A 12305-nucleotide genomic window follows, 5' to 3' on the forward strand; every position below is an offset into this window, starting at 1 on the left:
CTAGTTGTTATCAAGAGTACTAAAACCCTTTTCAACATGATTCTGACAACTAAGTAGGCTAAATAACTTTAAACTTGAATACATGCTCGGATAGGCCAGTATCGATCAGCATCGGTATTGGTCAGTATCGGTATCGGATCGGAAGTGCAAAAACAATATCATCAGAGCAATGGACATTGAAACAGTGTAGGACTGACTTGGTAGGATATGTACAGCAAGTAGTGGACACAGAGAGAGAGATCAGAAAGTATAAGAAAAAGTGTCTACATTTGATTATTTACAATCCGGGGAGGTGGGGTGTGGAAGGGAGGGTGTTAGTTTAGGGTTGAAGTTGCCTGGAGGTGTTCTTTTAGTGTGGTTTTGAAGGAGGATAGAGATGCCCTTTCTTTTACACCTGTTGGAAGTGCATTCCACATTGATGTGGCATAGAAAGAGAATGAGTTAAGACCTTTGTTAGATCGGAATCTGGGTTTAACGTGGTTAGTTTGCAACTGACTGACTGATATTTAGCAGCAGTTTATTTTAAAATGTGTAGAGAAGCCTGATTTTTTTTTTTTTCTTTCTTTTTTTACAAACCTGTCCTGTGAAGTGATGGCTGTATGAAAAGTCCCAACTTTCAAAATTGACTGTGTGAGCGCCTCGTCTTTCAAAAGTGGAACAAGCAAGTCAAGATTACTTTTCTCACGTTTGGTGCTCAAAAACAGCTTCTTGGGACACTTAATATTCTTAGAACGTCACTAAAAGGTCACTTTAACGTTGTTATCAAGTCGACACTTTTGCTTGGTTTTGTGACATTTTGCGCTGGTGTCGTTTACCAGATGCAACAGCAGGAACTGGCCCAGATCAGGCAGAGGGATGCTAACCTCACAGCGCTAGCGGCTATTGGACCCCGCAAAAAACGCAAGGTGGACTCACCAGGGGCCACTCCATCAGGGACCGAGGTAAGCTTTTGTTGTTGTTTTAAAGGCAAGCTATGATGAATGTTGTCTTTTTTGACTTACAAATTGTGTTACAATGTTGGATAATTGTGTTAAAGTGTCAAGTCATAAGGTCCGCACTGCAAAAACTGAAATGTAAGTAAGATTAAATATCTCAAATAAGGGTGATATTTGCTTATTTTCTGTCTGATAAGATAATTCTTCTCACTAAGCAGATTTTATGTTAGATTGTTTTACTTGTTTTAAGGGTTTTGGTCCTAAATGATCTCAGTAAGATATTACAGCTTGTTGCTGAGATTTGATGACCTATATTGAGTAAAACATGCTTGAAACTAGAATATCAACTGATGTAAAGCTGTGTCATCAACACTCACAAGTATAAAACCATTTTAATAATAATTAAAGTAATAATTTCTTACTTCAAGCATGAAAAAAAAAATCACGATGCGGAGCGCATATCATTATGTCAAAATAATAGCACTAGCATTTACTTATTTAAGAATATTTTTCAACATATTGAGCAAAAAGGTCCCATTTTTTTTTCTACCAAGAAAAGTGCACTTGTTATTAGTGAGAATATACTTATTTTAAGGTATTTTTGGGTTCATTGAGGTTAGCTCATTTTACTTGTTTTGGAAAGTCTTGACAAGCCAAATTTTCTTGTTCTATTGGCAGATAAATTTGCTTAGTTCAAGTTAAATACCCCTCTTTTTTTTTTTTTTCTTCTTCTTGTTTTTGAACACTGACTTTTTGCAGTGCGTGCATATTTGGATGCCTCTGTTCACTGGGTTTTGCAGTCTGGGTATGTCAGTTGAGGTGGATGTACTTATATAGACTAGTGTTGTCCCGATACCAATATTTTGGTGTCAATACCGGTACCGAAATGTATTTCGATACATTTCGGTACTTTTCTAAAAGTTAAAAGTCAAAGTTAAAGTACCAATGATTGTCACACACACACTAGGTGTGGTGAAATTTGTCCTCTGCATTTGACCCATCCCCTTGTTCACCCCCTGGGTGGTGAGGGGAGCAGTGAGCAGCAGCAGGGAATCATTTTTGGTGATTCAACCTCCCAATTCCAACCCTTGATGCTGAGTGCCAAGCAGGGAGGTAATGGGTCCCATTTTTATAGTCTTTGGTATGACTCGGCCGGGGTTTGAACTCACAACCTACCGATCTCAGGGCGGACACTCTAACCACAAGGCCACTGAGCAGGTCCACATAAAGGGCACCACAAAAAATTGCCATACTGGCTTTATTTTAACAAAAAATCTTAGGGTACATTAAACATATGTTTCTTATTTCAAGTTTGTCCTTAAATAAAATAGTGAACATACAAGACAACTTGTCTTTTATTAGTAAGTAAGCAAACAGAGGCTCCTAATTTAGTCTGCTGACATATGCAGTAACATATTGTGTCATTTATCATTCTATTATTTTGTCCACATTATTAAGGGACAAGTGGTAGAAAATGAATTATTAATATACTTGTTCATTTACTGTTAATATCTGCTTACTTTCTCTTTTAACATGTTGTATCTACATCAAAGAACACACGGTGTTCCATGCCATCGTCTGCTGGGGTGGGGCATGGCCAGAGAAAGGAGCAGACCCAACAAAGCAACATAGCAATTCTTTGTACCTCTGTAGATGATGCTACATATGTACAAAATAAACCACATGATGTTAGTACATCAATCGAGGAAAATGATCAAACTACATAAATAACATACTGTAAATTTGACTTTGATATAATTTTTTTATCTTGATAGATTGAAAATTAACACCAATGAGTTGGCCGATGAACATTATCACATAATTTATTCAGAAAATATAAATAACGACAAATACAGATAGAATACTATTAACCGCAACATGTAAGTGTAAAAAACCCAAAAAAACAACATTATGATTTGTACAATTTCAGAATGTGCTTGTTCAATTTTTAAACAAAGAAAACGTTATCGTTAGTTTTTAAGCCAAAATGCGTCGGTTCTCTCTTTTCTGTCTACACACTGTGTCTGATTGTAAGTACTCTGTGATTGTGCACTGCCGAACATGCTCCTATGCTTGTAAACCAGCAATGACACGACGTGACGACGACGGGGCAATGGGGGACTGGTACTTTTTAGAGGCGGTATAGTACCGAATATTATTCATTAGTATCGCAGTACTATACTAATACCGGTATACCGTACAACCCTAATATATACATTAAGTAAAGCCCTCAGCCAGAGCACCTCTCCCTCTGCTTCTGGCTATGAGCAAACACAAAAAAGATAGGATGAATTATAATTTTCATAATAACACAGACGTACAACATGCAGTGACATACGTGCTATTGGAAAGCAGATTTTTTGTGTGCGTGTGTACCTATTGTTGTGATCAGGTGACTCTACGTCGGGTTCCTTAAGTTTTTGTGTGGAAAAAAATAAATAAACAGCGTACATTTTCAAAAGATAAATAATGATACTTTTGGGTGGCGCGTGTTTTCTTTTGTTTTTTTTGCAATCTGGGAACGCCTCCAGAATCGAACAGACTCAAAAAACAGGTTATAAAAGTGACTGTGGAGCAAAATTGACGTACAATTTACACCAAAGCATATCTAATATACCATATCTGGACCACAATTAAGTTCAGTTCAGTTCAGTTTCAGTTTATTTGGAACATGCATACGATACAATGTAAGGCAGCTCACATTTCCAGTTGTTTCATTACAGCACGTCCGAAAAGGAGTAGGAAGAAGCTGAACTTATTTAATCCTACCCCTTTTCCTACCATTTCCTTGTTCTCTGTAAAAGAACAGTGAATACATAAATAATAAATAAATAATATACCATAGTAAGTAAACAAATAAATACATGAATAATCTTTATTTAAAAAAAAAAAAAAAAAAAAGGGTTCAAGACATACTTGCCCACCCTCACGATTTTTCTGGGGGACTCCCGAATTTCAGTGCCCCTCCTGAAAATCAACCATTCTCCCGAATTTCTCCCGATTTCCACCCGTACAACAATATTGGGGGCGTGCCTTAAAGGCACTGCCTATATCGTCCGCTTTTCCTCCATACTAACAGCGTGCCGGCCCAGTCACATAATATAAGCGGCTTTTACACACAAATCAGTGATTGACTTGATCAAGAGCCATACATGTCACACTGAGAGTGGCCGTATAAACAACTTTAACACTGTTACAAATATGCGCCACACTGTGAACCCACACCAAACAAGAATGACAAACACTGTAACACAACATAAACACAACAGAACAAATACCCAGAATCCCTTGCAGCACTAACTCTTCCGGGACGCTACAATATACACCCCCGCTACCACCAACCCCCACCCCCACCCCCCCGCCTCCCCCTCCCCCTATTTCCCGAATTCGGAGGTTTCAAGGTTGGCAAGTATGGTTCAAGATGTTCATCATAATTCTTGGTCTGTGTACTTTGTGAACACTTGTAGTTCAAACAGTCTCTTAAACTGAATCATATTGGCGCTTTGTTTGATTTCTTTGGTTAATCCATTCCATAATTCAATTCCACATATGCTAAAGGTTTTAAGTGTTGTACAAGCAAACAGATGTTTTAAATTTGATTATTTTCCTCTTTTGTTGAGAAAAATTGTTGTGCATTCTTGTGTTGTACATCATTTCAGCTGTTTGCAAATGCACCAAATCGTAGAATTTCCATATTTGTGATTCAATAAATAAAGGGTTCGTATGTTCTCTATATCCAACATTATGTATTATTCTAATTGATCTTTTTTTTGGTAACACAGTTAGTGAACGAAGCGCACATTTGTAGTTGTTTCCCCATATTTCTACACAATAACTCAGATATGGTAACACTGGTGAGCAGTAGAGAATATGGAGTGCTAAAAGGAGATTAAAATCATCGTAGTTCCCCTTTAAACTCTAAATGAGCCTTTTTCAACTGGACCACAAGTTTATATATATATATATATATATATATATATTTTTTTTTTTTAAAGAGTTTTTGCATTATTAGTACTTAAATCAGCAACAACTTTCTTTTAAAGGCCTACTGAAATGTGATTTTCTTATTTAAACGGGGATAGCAGGTCCATTCTATGTGTCATACTTGATCATTTCGCGATATCGCCATATTTTTGCTGAAAGGATTTAGTAGAGAACATCGACGATAAAGTTCGCAACTTTTGGTCGCTGATAAAAAAAACCTTGCCTGTACCGGAAGTAGCAGACGAGTAGCGTGACGTCACAGGTTGTGGAGCTCCTCACATCTGCACATTGTTTACAATCATGGCCACCAGCAGCGAGAGCGATTCGGACCGAGAAAGCGACAATTTCCCCATTAATTTGAGCGAGGATGAAAGATTTGTGGATGAGGAAAGTGAGAGTGAAGGACTAGAGAGCAGTGGGAGCGATTCAGATAGGGAAGATGCTGTGAGAGGCGGGTGGGACCTGATATTCAGCTGGGAATGACTAAAACAGTAAATAAACACAATATACTCTATTAGCCACAACACAACCAGGCTTATATTTAATATGCCACAAATTAATCCCGCATAACAAACACCTCCCCCCTCCCGTCCATATAACCCGCCAATACAACTCAAACACCTGCACAACACACTCAATCACACAGCCCAAAGTACCGTTCACCTCCCCAAAGTTCATACAGCACATATGTTTCCCCAAAGTCCCCAAAGTTACGTACGTGACATGCACATAGCGGCACGCACGTACGGGCAAGCGATCAAATGTTTGGAAGCCGCAGCTGCATGCGTACTCACGGTACCGCGTCTGCGCATCCAACTCAAAGTCCTCCTGGTAAGAGTCTCTGTTGTCCCAGTTCTCCACAGGCCAATGGTAAAGCTTGACTGTCATCTTTCGGGAATGTAAACAATGAAACACTGGCTGTGTTATCCGGCACAACAGTCAGGGGGTGCATTCTACGGCGAAGGTGCGTTATCCGGCACAACACCTGCCGCAATACACCGCTTCCCACCTACAGCTTTCTTCTTTGCTGTCTCCATTGTTCATTGAACAAATTGCAAAAGATTCACCAACACAGATGTCCAGAATACTGTGGAATTTTGCGATGAAAACAGACGACTTAATAGCTGGCCACCATGCCGTCCCAAAATGTCCTCCACAATCCGTGACGTCACGCGCAGACGTCATCATACCGAGACGTTTTCAGCAGGATATTTCGCGCAAAATTTTAAAATTGCACTTTAGTAAGCTAACCCGGCCGTATTGGCATGTGTTGCAATGTTAAGATTTCATCATTGATGTATAAACTATCAGACTGCGTGGTCGGTAGTAGTGGGTTTCAGTAGGCCTTTAATATAGATACACTTTGACTGTTGCCTCCTCTGATAAATACACTGTCCATGTTAGTGGGTTGGACAGTCACTCCTCTGCATTTTTGTTTATTGATTATGTCTTAGTGAACGTTTTGCAGCTTACAACATTATGTAGACGTTTTTGACTACTGTTAAATAGACCCTCTATGTTTGGGGATAGAACGGCCAATTCCTGTTTTTAGCTTTTCTACACATTTTATCTGTATAGCTCTGCCCTAAATCCTGTGTAAGTGCATAGTGTGATAGTGTCGTAAGTAAGAAATTAATTGTGGACTCTTAACACGGATTAGTACTTGATAGCACTCCCTAGATACCAATGCTAATATGCCTCAAGGGGGATGTAAGCAGTATAGGGATGACTGGAGAGCAATCTGAAAGGATGCTTGTAAGCTGCCTGCTCTGTGAAGGAGAATATTTCAAACAAAACTTATCTTTCCACATTCACGCATCTCCGTCAGTCAGTGACCTGATTGACTCAGTGTTGGGTCACATGACTACTTTTGTTGGTGAAAACGCTGTGGAAAATAATGCTAGTGATACATGCAATACAGATGTCATTCAAGTTTCGTGATCGTTAGCAATTGCTCTTTTATCCTGCACTACAACGAGCTAATGCAACGGAATTCCGTTCAAATTTGAATGACAATAAAAGGAAGTCTAAGTCTACGTCTAACTGATGGCGGCCACACTGTAAAAACTGAAATGTAAGTACCGTATTTTCCGCACTATAAGGCGCACCGGATTATTAGCCGCACCTTCAATGAATGGCATATTTCATAACTTTGTCCACCAATAAGCCGCCCCGGACTATAAGCCGCGCCTACGCTGCGCTAAAGGGAATGTCAAAAAAACAGTCAGATAGGTCAGTCAAACTTTAATAATATATTAAAAACCAGCGTTCTAACAACTCTGTTCACTCCCAAAATGTACGCAAATGTGCAATCACAAACATAGTAAAATTCAAAATAGTGCAGAGCAATAGCAACATAATGTTGCTCGAACGTTAATGTCACAACACACAAAATAAACATAGCGCTCACTTTCTGAAGTTATTCTTCATTCGTAAATCCTTCGTCTTCGGTGTCCGAAGTGAAAAGTTGGGCAAATTTACGATCCACTGGCAGATGTTGGCGTCGTCTGGCGCTGCCTCCTCGTCTTAGTGAAGGTGTGTTCGCCTTCTGTCATCCATTGTTCCCACGCAGTTAGCAGTCTAGCTTCGAATGCCCTGTTGACACCAATATCTAGCGGCTGGAGGTCTTTTGTCAATCCACCCGGAATGACGGCGAGTATTGAATTAAGCGCGTAAGCGTGTCTCTCAATGTGCTGTTATGAGCTAGCAAATATAACAACTACACTACCCAGCATGCAACGATAGTTACGAGCATGCGCGGTAGCCCTGAGAAGCGTTGTATGCTGGCAGTTAGAATGTGGTTATGAGCACGCTGTGAGTAAACGTTGAGAACTCAGTTAACACGCCTCGTCTGCATTATTTATAATTAGACAGACAACACACTTAATAGGAGCCATTTTGGGGTCTTTACATAAACACACAAATGGAAATGAAACGTCACATATCCCAGCATGCACCGCGCGCTTCTTCTACGGGGAAAAAAGATGGCGGCTGTTTACCGTAGTTGCGAGACCTAAACTTTATGAAAATGAATCTTAATATTTATCCATATATAAAGCGCACCGGGTTATAAGGCGCACTGTCAGCTTTTGAGAAAATTTGTGGTTTTTAGGTGCGCCTTATAGTGCGGAAAATACGGTAAGATTAAATATCTCAAATAAGGGTGATATTTGCTTATTTTCTGTCTGATAAGATAATTCTTCTCACTAAGCAGATTTTATGTGAGAGTGTTTTACTTATTTTAAGGGTTTTGGTCGTAAATGATGTCAGTAAGATATTACAGCTTGTTGCTGAGATTGTATGACCTATATTGAGTAAAACATGCTTGAAACTAGAATATCAAGTGTTGCAAAGCTGTGTCATCAACACTCACAAGTATAAAACTACTTTTTTTAAAGTAATCATTTCTTACTTCATGCATGAAAAACCAAATCATGATGCCGAGCGCATATCATTATGTCAAGATAATGGCACTAGCATTTACTTATTTCAGAATATTTTTCAACAAATTGAGCAAAAAGGTCTCTTTTTTTTTTCTACCAAGAAAAGTGCACTTATTAGTGAGAATATACTTATTTTAAGGTATTTTTGGGTTCATTGAGGTTAGCTAATTTACTTGTTTTGGAAAGTCTTGACAAGCCAAATTTTCTTGTTCTATCGGCAGATAATTTTGCTTAGTTCAAGTAAAACACCCCTAATTTTTGTATTGTTTTTTCTTGTTTTTGAACACTGACTTTTTGCAGTGCATATTTTTTAACTGATCTTGTTGCTCAAATTTGACACGCAGTCCACTAAAGATGTATTTTTGTATTCAATTATAGAGGTAAAGAAATAATAAATATTGACCCTTCCAGAATTTGAAAAAGTAGAGCTCTAATGTTATGATTCGTCTCCCAGTCTCTGCTGTGAGTGATTTTATTAAAAGTCAATCAAATCAATCAATCAAAGTTTATTTTATATAGCCCTTAATCAAACAAATGCCTCAAAGGGCTGCACAAACCACACCCTCAGCTCGGATCAATCAATCAATCAATGTTTATTTATATAGCCCTAAATCACAAGTGTCTCAAAGGGCTGCACAAGCCACAACGACATCCTCGGTACAAAGCCCACATACGGGCAAGGAAAAACTCACCCCAGTGGGACGTCGATGTGAATGACTATGAGAAACCTTGGAGAGGACCGCATATGTGGTTAACCCCCCCTCTAGGGGAGACCGAATGCAATGGATGTCGAGTGGGTCTGACATAATATTGTGAGAGTCCAGTCCATAGTGGATCCAACATAATAGTAAGAGTCCAGTCCATAGTGGGGCCAGCAGGAAACCATCCCGAGCGGAGACGGGTCAGCAGCGCAGAGATGTTCCCAACCGATACACAGGCGAGCGGTCCACCCCGGGTCCCGACTCTGGACAGCCAGCACTTCATCCATGGCCACCGGACCTGTGTGTCTCCCCCTCCACAAGGGAGAGGGGGGAGCAGAGGAGAAAGAAAAAGAAACGGCAGATCAACAGGTCTAAAAAAGGGGGGCTATTTAAAAGCTAGAGTATACAAATGAGTTTTAAGATGGGACTTAAATGCTTCTACTGAGGTAGCATCTCTAACTGTTACCGGGAGGGCATTCCATAGTACTGGAGCCCGAATAGAAAACGCTCTATAGGCCGCAGACTTTTTTTGGGCTCATGTCAGGTCAAGAAAAAAACTCAACCAAATAGGAACAATGAGAAACCTTGGACGGGATCGCAGATGCCGAGTGGATACGGTTAATAACGTGAGAGTCCAGTCCAGTGGGGTTCCGACTAGGAACAGCTAGCACTTCTTCCATGAAAACTGATCCGTGATCACCTGATAACCTCTCCACACAGGAGAGGGGGGCAGAAAATAGAGATGGCAGATCAACTGGTCTAAAAAGGGGGGTCTATTTAAAAACTAGAGTATACAAATGAGTTTTAAGATGGGACTTAAATGCTTCTACTGAGGTAGCATCTCTAACTGTTACCGGTAGAGCATTCCATAGTACTGGAGCCCGAATAGAAAACGCTCTATAGCCCGCAGACTTTTTTGGGCTCACTAATAAGCCGGAGTTCTTTGAACGCAGATTTCTTGCCGGGACATATGGTACAATACAATCAGCAAGATAGGATGGAGCTAGACCGTGTAGTATTTTATACGTAAGTAGTAAAACCTTAAAGGGGAACTTTATCACAATTTCAGAAGGGTTAAAACCATTAAAATCAGTTCCAAGTGGCTTATTTTATTTTTTGACGTTTTTTTCAAAATTTTACCCATCACGCAATATCCCTAAAAAAAGCTTCAAAGTGCCTGATTTTAACCATCGTTATATACACCCGTCCATTTTCCTGTGACGTCACATAGTGATGCCGATACAAACAAACACGGCAGAAAGAACAGCAAGATATAGCGACATTAGCTCGGATTCAAACTCGGATTTCAGCGGCTTAAGCGATTCAACAGATTACGCATGTATTGAAACGGATGGTTGTAGTGTGGAGGCAGGTAGCGAAAACGAAATTGAAGAAGAAACTGAAGCTATTGAGCCATATCGGTTTGAACCGTATGCAAGCGAAACCGACAAAAACGACACGACAGCCAGCGACACGGCAGAAAGCGAGGACGAATTCGGCGATCGCCTTCTAACCAACGATTGGTATGTGTTTGTTTGGCATTAAAGGAAACTAACAACTATGAACTAGGTTTACAGCATATGAAATACATTTGGCAACAACATGCACTTTGAGAGTGCAGACTGCCCAGTTTTCATCAATTAATATATTCTGTAGACATACCCTCATCCGCTCTCTTTTCCTGCGGGTCTGGCGGCAGATTTCTTTGACTTTATCGTTGGAAATGCATCTGCTTTGAGTGTCGCAGGATATCCACACATTCTTGCCATCTCTGTCGTAGCATAGCTTTCGTCGGTAAAGTGTGCGGAACAAACGTCCAATTTCTTGCCACTTTCGCATCTTTGGGCCACTGGTGCAACTTGAATCCGTCCCTGTTGGTGTTGTTACACCCTCCGACAACACACCGACGAGGCATGATGTCTCCAAGGTACGGAAAACAGTCGAAAAAACGGAAAATAACAGAGCTGATTTGACTCGGTGTTTGTAATGTGTTTGAGAAAATGGTGGATTGCTTCCCGATGTGACGTCACGTTGTGAGAGCGAATACTAGAAAGGCGTTTAATTCGCCAAAATTCAGCCATTTAGAGTTCGAAAAATCGGTTAAAAAATATATATGGTCTTTTTTCTGCAACATCAAGGTATATATTGACGCTTACATAGGTCTGGTGATAATGTTCCCCTTTAAAGTCACATCTTAAGTGCACAGGAAGCCAGTGCAGGTGAGCCAGTATAGGTATATATATATATGTATATATGTATATAAAGGTATATACAGTATAGGCGTAATATGATCAAACTTTCTTCTTCTTGTCAAATGTCTAGCAGCCGCTTTTTGTACCAACTGTAATCTTTTAATGCTAGACATAGGGAGACCCGAAAATAATACGTTACAGTAGTCGAGACGAGACGTAACGAACGCATGAATAATGATCTCAGCGTCGGTCTTGGACAAAATGGGACACATTTTAGCGATATTACGGAGATGAAAGAAGGCCGTTTTAGTAACACTCTTGATGTGTGACTCAAATAAGAGAGTTGGGTCAGAGATAATACCCAGATTCTTTACCGAGTCGCTTTGTGTAATTGTTTTGTTGTCAGTGGTTTTATCAAATAGGTGTCGGTGTCTAGCAGGACCGATAATCAACATTTCCGTTTTCTTAGCGTTAAGATGCAAAAAGTTAGCGGACATCCATTGTTTGATTTCATTAAGACACGCCTCTAGGTGACGACAATCCGGCGTGTTGGTCAGCTTTAGGGGCATGTAGAGTTGGGTGTCATCTACATAACAATGAAAGCTAACACCGTATTTATGTATGATGTCACCTAGCGGCAGCATGTAGATCAGTGGTTCTTAACCTTGTTGGAGGTACCGAACCCCACCAGTTTCATATGCGCATTCACCGAACCCTTCTTTGAAAAATAAAATGTTTTTTTTTTTCAAATTCAAGAAAAAGTCATATGTTTTTTTACTGGTGCACAAAATTAACTGTGCATGTTGGTTTTGTTCAAAGAACAAAACCAACACAGTGCATGAACTCACAACATATTACACACCTTACAGACATTACCATGAATTGATTAACTTGGACCCCGACTTAAACAAGTTGAAAAACTTATTCGGGTGTTACCATTTAGTGGTCAATTGTACGGAATATGTACTGAACTCTGTAAACTGTACTGTTTCATATAATGTATTCTCTTCCTTTGCAATCTGCTAGTAAAAGTTTCAATCGATCAAACAA

At 39.8% G+C, this 12305-nt stretch overlaps 1 protein-coding gene across 1 annotated transcript in view; it reads left to right on the forward strand.

Moving 5' to 3' along the window:
• LOC133608919 (transcription initiation factor TFIID subunit 4-like) overlaps nt 1-12305 on the forward strand; it is a 328756-nt gene that overhangs the window by 242182 nt on the left and 74269 nt on the right. Inside the window, exon 14 of the mRNA XM_061964571.2 lies at nt 819-941. Coding sequence (XP_061820555.2) covers nt 819-941 — 123 coding nt within the window. The remainder of the gene's footprint in view (nt 1-818; nt 942-12305) is intronic.

This window comes from Nerophis lumbriciformis, linkage group LG06 (genome assembly GCF_033978685.3).
Source record: "Nerophis lumbriciformis linkage group LG06, RoL_Nlum_v2.1, whole genome shotgun sequence".
In the NCBI taxonomy this organism is placed as follows: domain Eukaryota; kingdom Metazoa; phylum Chordata; class Actinopteri; order Syngnathiformes; family Syngnathidae; genus Nerophis; species Nerophis lumbriciformis.